The sequence below is a fragment of the Strix aluco genome, chromosome 3, assembly GCF_031877795.1.
Source record: "Strix aluco isolate bStrAlu1 chromosome 3, bStrAlu1.hap1, whole genome shotgun sequence".
Classification (NCBI taxonomy): Eukaryota; Metazoa; Chordata; class Aves; order Strigiformes; family Strigidae; genus Strix; species Strix aluco.
This window is the reverse complement of record NC_133933.1, coordinates 91,804,941-91,820,458: the sequence shown is the minus strand read 5'-3', so window position 1 is coordinate 91,820,458 and position 15,518 is coordinate 91,804,941. Positions and strand designations below refer to the sequence as shown.

Genomic DNA, 15,518 nt, shown 5'->3' with positions numbered 1-15,518 from the left:
GCCTTTGTGAATATTCTAAGGTTGTTAAGATGCAATTATGCATTACACATTATGCAAATATAAAGTCACACCTCTTACAACACAAAACCAAGGAGCTGCTATGCCGAGAAGCGGGGATCCTGAAGGACTGCTCCAGTGAGCAAGCAAGCCACCGCGAACTACACAGTGCCACGTGCTGGCCAGGCGCATCACCCTGCTTCCTTAACGCATATGGAGGGGAGTACTGAGCAGGGGTTAGAGAAGTTAGCATACCTCCCCAGGTGTGCTCAAATGCCAGATCTGGCTTGGCATTCACACTCAAACACTAGAAAATCAGAAATGGTTGAGAAAAGCACCACAGGAATTGCACACGTAACAAGAACATACCAGCAGCGGAGGCAGGATCTCAATTAGAAGGAAATTTCAAAAGTCAAGATGGGCTTTTTAGTTCCTGAAAGATACGCTCTAGGCAGCTGCATCTGAAAAAGGAAACTGCCCTATTACAAGTCCAGGAGTTGGTTCAAGTAGGTGGGCTACCAGCTTTAGCATCATGCTGGATGATAAACCAGCAGGCAAGACCCATGCGGACCTTCTGCAACTTTTCATGCAATTGCACTTAACCCTGAATGGATAAGCTCCATAACATTAGCCCGTCATAAAATATGTACCTGAGGCACCATTTGATTTCTTTCTGGTTGTAGTTCCAGGAAGAGCAAATTGTACTTAAAAATGGTATAATGGATCATGGCCACCATCGGGCTGGGGAGCTCCTACCTGAGAGAAAAGCCACTGACCTCTGAAGGTGTGGATAATTTTTCTGGAGGACTGAGCAGAACACCACAGTATCCTTGTGCTTGCATCGGTACTAGGCAAGCACAGGCATCAAAAGTAAACACAACCTTTGGAAAAGTATTTTAAACCATTGACTTTATTAAAATACTTAATACACAGTTTGTAGAGGAATGTACTTACATTTTCTGGAAACTCCACTGAAACCAAATTTTAATTATATATTTAACAAATGACAAAACAGTGGATGAATTCATGCTGTACACCAAAGAATAGACAAGTTAGGGGTTTTTTTATCATCATTATTTTCCTGGCACAGACTCTTCTTTGCTTCTTAGCTTCAATCTCTTCAGTATCTAGTAGCAGATAAAGGAGGTTTGCATTTCTCACAGCATTAAACCCATCTGGTCCAAGTGAAATTCCATTTGTTTTCATCACGTTCTTCATTCAACCCTTCCCCAGTAGCTTCCTCTTCCAGAAAAGCAAAGGCGATTGACCTCTAGAAAGCTACAGGTCATAGTGCAAAGAAGAGTTCAACAATCAAATGTGAAAGTGGAGCTCTAAACCTTCGCGGAGTCATTACTCTTTCAAAATACCCATTTCAAGCCGAGAGTGGGAAAAAAGACACTGTCAAAATACAAGGGCCACAACACATTCATGGACTTGGTGGAATGCACGTGGAAGACAGCCTGAGGTGCTACAGCTCTAAAGCAAAAGGTAAACCAGAAGCTAGGTCTTGTTGAAATACAAGATGCAAGGGCTGGGAAGGAGAAAGACGGAAATAATCCGGACACATCCTTACAAGAATGAAATGTCCTAACCTCATGGAGAAGGCTGTAATCATCACACACATTGCAATTGCCACAGAACCATGAAGATCAGTGACAAAGCGTATGTTATGGCAATCTCAGTGACAAGTATAATCTGGGGGATATTTTTTATACTGAGTGAAGCAATAATTAACTGTGTGTTTCAATGCAAGATGCACAGAGGCTGCATAGGTTTTCACATCAAATTGGTAAGGCTCTTTTTAGGAGATAATGTTGCAACCTTGCATAGGTGAGATTGTATCTTTTCTATAGATAATATGCAGAAACTATGTACAGTTGAAAAAAAGAACTTTGATGAACGCATTTTTTTCTCCTCAAGTTTTACCATAGTATAAAAAGTAACTTATATAACTCCTTCAGTTCTCTAAAACACATAGGGAATATCCCAGAAAGAGATGCTAGGAACACCATCTAAACAATGCCATGTGCATTTATACAACAGGTTGAAACAACTAGAGAAGCCACCACAAAGCAGAGTCCTAAAGTTTCAATATAGAAAAAAAAAAAAAAGCAGGAGTTAATTTTCCTTACAAACATTAAGTCATTTAAACAGAAATGCATTTTAGTTAGAACAAATCAATGAGCTTTACTAATCAGATTGCTGAATGAATAGATGACTCACACACTACGTAAACTATAGAAAGAGCCAATTCGATCCCTGCTTGATAAATGTACAGTAAACTTTAAAATCTGCATTTGGTTTCCAATTAATCCCAGCTCAGAACAACTCCTCCCTTAGACAACTAGAATGCAGCTTCTCAAAACTAGCATTATGAACATCTGCCAATGCGCTGCAACAAGAGCCATCAGGGCATTCATGTGCTTCTTCATTTGGTAAGAAAGAAAGTCAGCCAGCGGATAACCACGGTGCCGCAGGACAGTCAACCTTCGAAAATGAACGTCCTGTTCCCTGGGACACTCATCCACCCCCCTAAATGGCTTAATTTTGCCCTGCAGTTACCTAAACCAGGAGACTTTCTGTCTGATGGGGCTCTCTTCCACCGAAACTACCTTCTCCTTTACACAGGAGTTGTCTGGCATTTCTTTTGCCATTTTGTGCCTGGATCTAAGACAACACGATTAGCGCCTGATTATTACCCTTGCATATCACAGTGATGTGTACATTTTAGTAATATTTACAATGGTATCACTGTGGAGAACTAAGCCCTGTACTAGAAACAGTCTCTTAAACAAGAGACCTTAATACTAAGGATTTGGTGTATTCCTTATCTACAGATAAACTTAAAAAGGCAAAGCTAAAATCAGCCCACTATACATTTGGTGTGTTAGGTTCAAACAGGGGGAAAAAACAAACACCCAGCACATTTCTTTTCAAAGGGATGCTATTTACAAGAAGGATTTGCTTTTTTAATATTTCAACAACAAAACCCAGCTAATTTTGAAATTAGTGAAATCTAAGGCGACTTAGTTTTTAACCAACACAGAGCACAAAAACCATTGCTGTTTGCTGTTAAACACAAGTCTCAGAAATGCAGGGAAACTATGATGAATTATACTATGGGCGACAAATCGCAACCAGTCGAATAACAATAATAAAAAAACACTTCTGCTTTTTTTAAACACAGCCTCTAAAAAGTACAGCATCCCAATGTCTTCTCAGTTCCAGATTGCTGACATTATAAATTAAAAGTGAAAAGAGATCTGTATATAAACAAGGCAGCTTTCCATTGACTTCATTGTACTGTTCTTGCCTAAACCTTTGGAAATTTCATCTTCTAATACCATAAGGTAAGGTTGAATTTATCAGTTATAAAACAATGTCCATTCATATGCAGAATTTAAAAAAAAATAATAATCAAACAAACTCAAAAAAACACACCCAAGTATTTACAGCAATTCAGATTTCTTTCCTTCCAGCCTTCACACTTGCGTTTCACTTTCTGCAGAACTGTAAACACGCTATCTGCTGAGACCAAGGCCTTATGTTATGGTACGCGGCCTTTTGGGTGGTGGGGGCGGCATGAGTTCAGTGTCAGGATCGAGGTGGTGTTTCCGTGTCTGTCCTTGAGAAGCTGCTGTACATCTGTCAATGAACTCAAACAGCATCTCCTTTGTGACTGGATTCTGGATGCTGTTGCATACAGCTGGGAACAAAGGATATATTCTCAAGTTACTAAACCAATTTGTTGTAGTCAACAATCCAATAATTTCATCCCCTCTTTGCAAAATAAATAACATAATTTGGCTCAAGTATTGAGCCTTAAATGCAGACTTTCACAAGATGGTTGTGTCAGGAGTCAAGTATCTCTGCTTTTCCCCCCAGAGAGGGCCCCCACCTCACAGGAATCTCTCTTAAAAACAACAAAAGGCATGTGTGTGTAGGCTTCAAGAGGCAACTATAAAAACACTAAGAACTGACATCCTATGCAACAACAACAAAGGCCTTGTGAGACATGGCTTTAAAACACTCATCAAATCCAAATAGCTAGAAACAAGATTGGCCTAATATTGAAAGTCTCTGAATTAAGGTAACTTTTTTTTTCACCACTAAGTACTATAAATACCATAAACCCACAATGCACAGGACTTTTTTTTAATCCATATACCTTCATGTAGCAGAAAAACTTGACACCAAGCAAGCTACATGTCTAGCACACCAGAGCATACGACGGATGAAAGGCCACAGTGCTGCATGTTGGCCAAGGCATGCATGTACAAGCACACCTGGATTACTTAACGTGACTCCCCACGTCATTGTTTGTAAGTAATGGCCCACAGGATTTTATGGACCAAATAAGAAGGCTTACTTCCCTTGAAACAAATGAAATATTTTTAATACTATTCCTACGTAACTTTAATACTATTCCTACGTAATTAATCCTCCCCAGAGAATAAGGATGGAAAAAATAAAAGGCAAGAAATTAAGTAGAAATCCTATGACTGTCTTGGAAGAAAGTACAAAATGATTAGAGGATTATTTATAGCATGTAAGGATTGGCCACAGTACGTATGCAATTTCCAGGCAAAACAATCTACTGAACCCCTAGAGTACTAAAAACCATTAAGACTCCTTAAAATGTACTTGCAATATAGCATTGTTACAAATAACGACTCTTAAATTACAACACTTTCTTTCCTGCAGAATTTCAGAACCCTTCAAAGCATTACTTTACAATTGATAAAACACCTTCCTAGCATTATTTTTTTATTATCTTATTTTTGGTGAAAATGTACTTTAAAAGTTGTACTGTATGTGACTTCAGATGTTGGAAAGCATTATGATTATTAGTAGTTTAGGAACAGAATTTGTGCCACGAGGCAGCTGGTATAACTCTGTATCAACTTTTAAGGGCTGTCCTAGCTTAATCACTAAAAAAGCCCTTCTCTTTTCAATTTGAAAGGTAACAAAGTTCAAAAGCAAGATGGAGACAGGTACTTATTTTGTTGCTGTTTCAACCACAGGGAAAAATAAATAGTATTTTTCATCAAGAGAAAGCAAATAGAGCAGAAAGGATCTAGAGAGGGGGACAATGGAAGTCTCAAATGAGAAAATACAACTTTTGGAGATTTTGAAAAAAGGCCAAAAATGAAAATTTAAAGTCAAAAGAAAACATTCTGTTCTGAAAATTCCCTTGGAAAATTTGAAGTATTTCTTACAAAACAGTTCTTCTTGTAGCATTTAATTTTCTTTTAATTTTTCTTTTTAGGAAGTTCATTATATTTTGACAGGAAAAAAAGATCAGGAATAACATAACTGCTCTATGAATGGAGAAAATGAAAAGAGAAAAAGGGCAGTTACATATGCTCTTAAGAACAAAGGAAAGAATATGCTACTCCTTAAAAAAGAGGAAACTCCAAGAAATACTAATGAAACAATAAGGTGAAACAGAGAAAATAAATTTAGGTCATGGTGACAAAGAGATGTCATTGTACTTGTATGACTTTTGTGGCCCATTCCTCTTTCCTGACAGGACTGCTCAGGTAAGTATTTCAGCTATGTTCTGTGCTGGTTCCCTAAGGTGCCAACAGATTTATTATCTCCTGGCAAAATGACCATGTTTTCTTTATTCAAGAAAATCTACTCACTGCTTAGGCAGGAATAAACGTAGAACGGTTCAGAAAAGATCCTACATCATCTATGCACACCCTAGTAAATAGCATGGTCTTAAATACGATTAAACTTGATTTTGGCACTTAACAAAAGTCAGTATCAACACGACTATTGTTATTCAGCCTTGCACACTTCTATTCAAACTCTTATACTTCATCTGAAAGTAAACAACATCACTTAATTTACAATACTTGGCAAAATGTTTTTTGGTAGAAGAACATAAAAGTCTCACAATTCTGCAGGGATATACCTCCACCCTTCATTTGTTTCCCTATTTATTGTTTGTACGACTATTGTAGAAACTTAAGATGACCTTTTCTCTGATTAATTTTCTAGCCCATCTGCCAATAATGGTTTTGGCGTTTTGAACAGAGATGAAATTATAATGGATTTTTTGTACAACAAATTCAACTCATAGTGTGCCAGTTTACATTACATCCCGATAAGCCAACACAACGCTAGGAACTGATGTTTAGTTAATTAACTGCTGTTGCAACACTATCATAAATAAAAACTTTCTTGGTCTCATTTAAAAGACATACCTGCCATTTAAAATCTCTTTGAGCAAGTGTTTGCAGTTCTACAAAGACTTAGGCACTTGGTTCTGCATTATCTGTTAAATACTGCATCAGAATATTTGTGTAACTGATTTAATCAAATAATCCTAAAGGCAAAGGATTCATGCTATATAAAAGCTAACCATGACATAAGCATTTGCAAGATGAGGTATTACTATAATAAGAAATGAGAACACAGAGTGCTTTTTTTCCTTAAACTAGAACAGAGTTAAAAAATTAAAATTTGACCCTGAAAAACTTTTAAAGCAAATTATTCTACTCACCCATGGCAGTGCTGTAGGCATTTGGAAAGCTTTTGTCTACTCTCTGTCTCATGAAGACCCAGCTGTTGTTCTCAAACTTGCACTCTATGATTTTATTATCATACTGTTTCAGTTCTTTTGTCACCTGTTTAAAAAAAATTGTTGGGGATAAACATATTTTAATTCTTTCTTTTAGGGATAAATAATAGAAGATCAAAAGCTGCTCTGCATTTTTCAGCAACATGCCTCCATCCTACACAGAAAAACTGCATAGACTACATCTCCATTATACATATGCTCAGCTACTCAACACTTTAAAAATACTTTTCAAATCTGCTGTCAATATACAGCAATTATATTATGCTAAAACATCAGCAGCTCTAACACAGGGGGAAAAAAGTCACTTCTGGCCCAAATGCAAATAGGTTTCCATGGGAATAAACTGCTTCCAGTGTAAGTGCTACTGCCAGTCTAAGTGCACGAAATGTATTATCCGTGTTTCATCAACCCGCTTTGTTGAAGGTCTCAAAGCCAAATGTCAGATTTCAATACCAGAAAGAGCTTATGGAAAATCATTCCACTCTTTACATTACTGAGGATTTTCGTTTTTTTTTTTTTTTTCCCCTTCATTTGTCTTAAAAATTTAGATTGTAACTCCAAAATAATGCAGGATTTCAAATCACATATATTCTAAATCTCCTTCAGGTCTCTCTCTATCGATTCATAGATTTGTCAGCAGCCAATATCCTGAGCTATTTGTCTTTCTATTTGGCAATGCTGTTTGGTTTGGAAATGTAGTTTATATGCATTGGACTTCTAGTTGTTTTGGCTACTTCATCCTATGCATCCTAATCTATGATACAATGCAAAATTTTCAAGTAACCATGGTAACCTGAGAACCTTATCTAATGCTTTAACAATTTTACCCATATACTTCACTTTGTTCCAAAGGGCCTCTTTAGAAGTATAAAGCTGTATTTAACTGCTCACTGTGTTTAGTTTGCTATAGTTTACCAATGAAAAGCTGTACAAGGTAATGTAATGCTTTGGATTCAGCATCTTATGCATAAGTGCTCTCATAAAAAGGGACTGGTTATTGCAATTCATTAGCATAATTTTTCACCTCTGTTGTCTACTTGCTCCTGAGTGGTGACACGGGAATTTACTACTGTCAGAGGGATGCAGATTTGAAAAAGGCCATAACTGTCTCCAGACAGCTTAATAACACATACAGTGGAAAAGCCCCTGAACTTCTTTTCCATTAATTCCAATAAAGGCAATTAATTCAAGAAAAGGTCCTGAGCATGGACTGAGTTCTCCTGTACTGCATGGTACAGGATTTATCCTTAATTTCATAAGCAGAATCCTAAGATTCTTCTTGGTATTTATCCTGGATACTTGTGTTCATTCCTGGATAGGGAGCCCTGGGATTTTACTTGTCAAGTGAACACAGCACTGTAAGACAACTTTGTTAGACCCGCTTGCAACCGAGGCCTGTCCTGCTGCAGGACTGACAGAGTTAGAGTCAAGTTTCCATGTCACACATTATTCCTTCATCCATTTCATCACCTGCAAAGAGTTTTTTTCCTAAAATCATTTAATCTCTAAGTGAAGTTTGTGTCTGCTGATGATCACTTGGATGAAATCAACTGATTGCCCAGATCAGCTCTCTTTTCCTTTGCAGCATGCTCTGCACAGCACGTCACTTCTTTCCATCCACGTTGAAAAGCTATATACAGTCCAGATGTTTGACTGACACACATTTGTGGACATATTTATGTTCCATCGGGTGTATGCAGGAAAGCACAACATCCTTTTCTAGCGCACTATGGATGCATAAACCCAGGAAGGAACTCTTGGCTGTGCAGTGCCTTGGGAAGGTATATTACTTTGAAAACAGCTGCCTAGTGGAAGCGGGGGCAGCAGGGGGTATGACCATGTGTCTGATTTTCTGCCAAAGCAGCGAAATGTTAGAAGGATCACCTGCTAGACAGAGAAATGTATAAAACTGCAGGCAGTGACTTCAACTAACTAATCATCTCATAAGGCTTTTTCATGGTTTATCATTCTTCTACTCTTCAGATGCTCAGAACAGCAATAAACTAGAAGGCAGTTTTATCTGACTGTGGCAGTTAAGTAGCATTAGCTATCTAGATACTTGTTTGGCCATTCATTAGCAATCTGGAAAATAGATCTTTCCACAAAACATGAACACCTGCCAAAGCACTGACTTAAATGAATCTTCCCATTAGAAAACTGGTGATCATAGTCTTTAACAATTGTAAGCTGTAGTAATTATTTTACAAAGGAAGAAATACAGCACTTACTTTTCCCTATACTTTAACTGACCTCAGTCCTGTAAATGTACTTACTGTAATATTAATGAACATTTTAGGAACTGCTGGTCATTTGATCAAGACTACAAGTACTGTGAGCAAAACACACTTTTCAGCATCAAAAATACTCTTCTACTATTGCATCTTCGTAGACTTCTAAATGACTACTGTTTATGCACAGGACTAAATAAGCCCATAGTGAGCCTTGTATCCATAATTCACACTTTACATCTTCCCATCACTTGCATGCTACTTTCTGGTATTTCAGTTCCAAAGCAGGACAGGGAAACAGTCAAATTTAACCGCCTTAAATTTCCTTCCCTTTGGGAATTCATTCTCAGGTGCTCAGAGCTGTGTCTTCTCAATTCTCCCTTTGGAGTATGGGGTTCAACCCTCCTTTTCCCCCTTAAGCCTTACAGTCCATAGGAGTATCTGAAAAATGCACCATCATTTCTCTTCCTGAGAGGCACTTCTTTTAGCTAGTGCTTCACAGAAACAGGAGAAGCATCTTAGGAATGATGCCAGTTCTCAGCCAAAACGCTTATCCTCATCAGCAGCAAAGCTTCTGGTACAGTGCCAATGCTTCTGCCATACTGTTGATAAAACGTCTTGAACGAGCATTCAGCAATTTCAAGACGGAAACTCCCACCACACAACGGACTCCATGGAGCCTCCCTTAATTAAATATTTATTTCCTAGCCTATTTTTGGACAGCCAGTCAGAATTAGAAGCCCAGAGGATCACGTCTCTGACATGGGGCTGTCAGAGGTGGTGTGCATCAGAACAGTATCTCTGGTCTGGGCCACAACAATGTCCTGGGCAAGGACGAACACCAACCTGTACATTACTTTCCTTTCAGGAGGAAGGAAATTGTTCCTCAGCAAGAACACTTGCTGTTGCCAGCTGTATTCAATCTAGTTATAAGGAACCAGCCTACTTGCCCAAGAGAAATCACTTCCCAAAAATACAGATGAGCTTCCCCTTGGAAGCTGATTCACTACACTACTGCTAGATTGCAAGATGTGATTGGAAAAAAGTGGGCATGAACTGCATCCCCATTTCAGCAATAGCTCATTCAGTCAATCAGACTGTATGTAATACAAGACCATTTCCTGAGAATGTCAGATTACATGAAGATGACAGCTATCTTCCTCTCCCTGCTGAGAAAGGCTTCCCACTGCCATCATCATCTGGGTTATTCACTAGGAAAAACTTTGGTGGGGTAAGATTATTCCTTTTTCTAAGAATGATGACAATTAAGGTTTAGGAAATCTCCCATTTTCCAGTCTCCTTCCATCTCCTATGTTCTGAAAGAAATTCAAAATATATTTAAAAAATCTCAAATTATCTCGCCTGACAGAATAATAGAGCCTTTTGAGATGAATCACAACAATGTGTTTATACGCAGCCACATTTTATGTTAATTTAGAGCAAAATGTCAAAAAACAATATATCCAGCTGAAAAAAAGGAGAAACCATTTACACTGAATGTGGTTAGCTCTAGTACCATGAACATGCCTTGCATTATCTCTGCTGACTACCAGTGGTCAAGGCTTTCCTGTGTACCTCCACAGTGCTCCTGATCATCAGACTGGTCCATCATGCCACCTGTTGAGTTATTCTTTCATTTACTTGAAGCATACACATTTTCTGTGAAGACTTCTCTCAAACATTAGTCTCATCACCCTTAATCCTGAAGAAGAATGATATTCCTGGGCAAGCCACTACTTTATGTAAGAGGTATTAACAATGAAAATTTAGATTTTAAGGTAATTAAGTTAGTATTTCAGAAAGCAGGTCTACAATGGACAGGCTTAAACTTTAAAAACATATCTACCTTTCCCATACTCAAGTTCTTCAGAAAGAAAAAAGGAGGTAAGGTTTTAGATAAATGGAGACTTGACTGAAAGAAGCCCTATGTTTCTGTATGTGTATTTTTTCAAAGCAACTGAAATTATTTTAGCTCAGTAAATAATCCCCTTTAAAAAAAGTGATGTTTGTAAGCAAAATCTTAACACAATCTTTCAAATCCTTTCTCTCTTTAAATGTATTTTTGTTGCACTTTCCCCCATTACCAAACATTTATAGAAAGAAAATCATTCTTCAGTTCACCTATTTCTATTGTTTATTCCACATCCCTAGTCATCAGCCTATTTCTAAGATCCCAGAAGAAATGATCGTAATAGTAGATGCAGAAAATGTTAACTTCCATGAGAGAACAAATGAGCAAAAGCAGCAGTTGAGATCTTATGAAATTAAAAAGATCTTCATTTCTAAATACACAATTAAAAAAGGAACCATAACACACAGGCAAGACAGAGTCTAAATGTAATAAGCTGTCTATTTTCTAAGAAGAATATGCCTTTTCTTTAACAGGCATGTGCAATGAGGCATTCCTTTTTGATATGCTCAAGTATCAAAAGCCCTTTATCAAAAGCACCTCATGAAGTTCAACAAGGCAAGGTCCTACACATGGGTCAAGGCAATCCCAAGCACAAATACAGGCTGAGCAATGAGTGCATTGAGAGTAGCCCTGCAGAGGATGACTTTGGGGTACTAGTGGATGGAAAACTGACTATGAGCCAGCAATGTGCGCTCGCAGCCCAGAAAGTCAACTGTATCCTGGGCTGCATCAAGAGAAGTGTGACCAGCAGGTCAAGGGAGGTGATTCTCCCCCTCTACTCTGCTCTCATGAGACTCCACCTGCAGTACTGTGTTCAGCTCTGGGGTCTCCAATATAAGAAGGACATGGACTTGCTTGAGTGGGTCCAGAGGAGGGCCTCTGGAGAGAGTTGGGGTTGTTCAGCCTGGAGAAGAGAAGGCTCCGAGGAGAACTTATAGCAACCTTCCAGTACTTAAAGGGGTCTACAAGAAAGCTGCAGAGGGACTTTTGTTACAAGAGCATGTAGTGATAAGACAAGGGGTAATGGCTTTAAAGTGAAAGAGCGTAGATTTAGATTAGATAGAAGGAAGAAGGTCTTTACTGTGAGGGTGGTGAGACACTGGAACAGGTTGCCCAGAGAAGTTGTGGCTGCCCCCTCCCTGGAAGTGTTCAAGGCCAGGTTGGACGGGGCTTTGAGCAACCTGGTCTAGTGGAAGGTGTCCCTGCCCATGGCAGGGGGGTTGGAACTAGGTGATCTTTAAGGTCCCTCCCAACCCAAACCATTCTATGATTGTTAGTATACAAACTGTTTGTATTAGTTTTTTAAACATAAGTTCCACTGCCTGGAGTGGACAAAAGTTTAGAGCTGCCACATCAGGCCTGGAAAGTAATTCTTCCTCCCCTGATACCATAACTAACTGTTCTCCATTAGGATCCATTCTCAAAGCCTAAGCAAACAAACAAGTGAAAGCCCAAATTAAGTGATCAGTGGTATGTTCATGAAGGAAAAACCTTTAGGTTGCTTCCCAGTCTCAGACTAAAGGAGAACTGGAGCTGACACCTTCTCTAGCTAGCCATCCTCAAAAATTAAACCACATTTTTCTAAGAACGGTCCAAAAAATACGACATTTGTGATCTCCTTGTCCTGAGGGTCTTGGGATACATTCAGCCACAAATGACAATTTAGGAAATAAAACCTCTCCAGCAAAATAGCACATCACAAATCACAATTTCTTCATTACTCTCAAATGCTGTGACTGTCCAGAACTGCAAAGTACTATAGACTTTATTTCTAAACTTCTTAAGCAATGTGGAATGTCTTCGATGACAGAGAGAATTAACCTGCCCACTGGTATTATGACTCCGTAGCAATAAGGGCATCATCTGAAGACCAGGGAAAAGCAATGACAATGGTTGGGGAACAAAAAAAACAATTACACGGGAATTTGAGGGAACAAAGAGGGGTCAAGACTTCCTGAAGAAATAGGATGGAGACAAAACAAATAAAGAAGCAGCAGTAACAAAATAAACAGCTTCTAAAGGTATAAAGATAAGCCAAACTCAAAATGAGATCTTTTCAAAAACTGAAGACTTAAAGATGTCAAGCAAACTCCAGGGACCTTCAGGTCAAACCAAGGCAACTGAGAAGAAATGAGGTATGAGAAACAGGGCTCCTATTTATTTTGAGAATACACCTAAACAAAGCTTCAAAGTGCATGATTTTAGTGCATGCCCAGCTTTCAAGAGGAATGTGTGTATGGGCAAGGACTATCCTGGGAAAGCACTCTTAACGTGTGATTACAGATGAGGACATGACTATAACAAATTCTAATGATTTGAGTAAGAACACCCCAGTCAGTAGCCATGTAGTTATTAAGAGTCCCCAACATTTACAGGGCACAGTGTAGCCCCTAATACAGATCCCAAGTTCTTCCTTCAGTGTTTCTTCCTAATTCTCAGACAACTTGTTCAGATGCTTTTAAAGAGCTTTTCCCCCATTCCCCATATCTCATATTTTCCACAGTAAAACTTCTCAAAGGACTATAAACATTTAAGAGATTGTTATTAAATGCCTGTTCATACCACTAGTGTACACAGAACAACAAATACTAATATTGTCAACTAGCAAAAGTTAGTCAGTTAAATAATCTGCTTCACATTTTTGTTCAAGCCCAAACAGATTTTGTAATGTAGCTTAATAGCCATTTCTTGATATGATTCAAGAGATTATTTTCTCAAAAACGTAGATTTGTCAAAAGTAAAATAAGAGCACTGATAATCAATTCTGTTGTTAAATTAAACATACTGATTGCATTTTCTTTTAAGTAATATATTACCCAACAAACAGTTATCAGCTTGGGTAAGCACAATGCAGTTGATATGTTTATTTAAAGAAGCCTTCTAAGTGTAACTACGCCACTTCTTGTGTACATAGGAAATGGAAATGCTCCAATTTTGAGATCTCATTCCTGGAAAGGAACATTAAGAAATACAAAAATTTTAACATTTTTGTTCACGCCAAATTAAACCACAGTGCTAACACGAAGCACTGAAAAAGTATAGAGAAAGTCAAAAAGAAAAATCACATTTCAAAATCACAAGAGTGAAGCTTTTTTAAATTGTGGAATTTTTTTTTGTTTTGTTTTGACTTCCAGTGTATAGCACTCACAGTTCATGATTTATTCTATCTTATTAACATATAGTATTTTCTCAAAGAATTTCTCATTCTTCCATGTAGTAATTTCAAATTTGGATACTGTTTTCTGATATATAGAATGGGTGGAGTCCTGGGGTTTTCCTGATAACTGACTGATGAAAACATCAGAAGTAAAAAGCCTTCCTCTTATCAGTGATATTACAAGTTTAATGACTTTCAGTGCAAGCTGGGGATAGATTTCTTAATGTATCCTGGAAGATCTCCTGTCCACCTGACCTTGCAACACCACCTGAACTATCTGTAAAAAACCCAATGTTTTTCTGAGCTTTGTTTGGCACTCTCAGAGGAGTATCTGGTATCTACAACAAAGCAGATAACTGGTAACTCCTAAAACGATGATGTGGAAATATATCTGTCTGCACAAATGCTTTGCTCGATGATGCACACTCTTCAAGATACTCTTTTACTATACTTCCCATTTCACTCAATGGGAAAACCTGGCCAGACACAGCAAACCAACAAACTCTTTGAACACTTTTGGGTATTATAACTCAGGCATCTACAGCACTCAAAAGAGCAGCTGACCTTCCTGCTAGACTTTGCCATCTCCACCTAACTCCTGAGGGAACTTTAAAACTTTTCAAAAACCTATTCTCTTTTAATCACCATCAGGAATGGGAAGCAGAGATCCAAGGGTCCGTACACATCTTGAACAGGTAAATGAAACAACGTAATAAATGGTTGTCCTCCTAGATATTCCTTGCCCAGGCACTCTAATTATCACACGTCTACGGATTCAAGAAAAAAGATCTCTCCGTACGTCTTCTGTAAAAACTGAGAAATGGAAGAATTATGTGCTGAGGACTCATGAACCTGGCATACCACCACTGCAATGAGTTCTTAAATATATAAAGTTGTATTAAAAAAGCAGCTCATATAATCAACCTCATGTTCACAAGCCCTGGTCCTCATGGGGGACTTTGACCACCCCGGTATCTGTTGGCGGGACATCACAGCAGGGCATAAGCAGGAGGCTGCTGGAATGCATTGATGGTAACTTCCTTCTCCAAGTGATAGAGGAGCCAACAAGGAGAGGTGTTATGCTGGACCTTGTTCTCACCAACAAGGAGGGGCTGGTGAGGAGTGTGAAGCTCAAGGGCAGCCTGGGCTGCACTGACCATGAAATGGTGGAGTTCAAGATCCTTAGGGCAGCAAGAAGGGCACACAGCAACCTTGCTACCCTGGACTTCAGGAGAGCAGATTTTGGCCTCTTCAAAGATCTGCTTGGTAGAGTACCATAGGATAAAGCCCTAGAGACAAGAAGGGTCCAAGAAAACTGGTTCAAGGATCACCTCCTCCAAGCTCAGGAGCGATGCATCTCAACAAAAAGGAAGTCAAGCAAAAACACCAAGAGACTCGCATGGATGAACAAGGAGCTCCTGGACAAACATAAACACAAAAAGGAAGCCTACAGAGGGTGGAAGCAAGGATAGATAGCCTGGGAGGAATACAGAGAAATTGTCTGAGCAGCCAGGGATTAGGTTAGTAAGTCCAAAGTCCGGACAGAATTAAATCTGGCCAGGGACATCAAGGGCAACAATAAAAGCTTCTATAGGTACATCAGTGAAAAAAGAAAGACTAGGGAAAATATGG

General features: G+C 38.7%; 1 protein-coding gene across 1 annotated transcript in view; it reads right to left on the bottom strand.

Moving 5' to 3' along the window:
- Positions 1-889: 889 nt before the first annotated feature.
- RNGTT (RNA guanylyltransferase and 5'-phosphatase) overlaps positions 890-15,518 on the bottom strand; it is a 202,787-nt gene continuing 188,158 nt past the window's right edge. Inside the window, exons 15-16 of the mRNA XM_074819582.1 lie at positions 6,512-6,635; positions 890-3,703 (exon numbers count right to left, since the gene is read on the bottom strand). Of these exons, the coding sequence (XP_074675683.1) occupies positions 3,540-3,703; positions 6,512-6,635 (288 nt within the window). The 3' untranslated portion in view covers positions 890-3,539. The remainder of the gene's footprint in view (positions 3,704-6,511; positions 6,636-15,518) is intronic.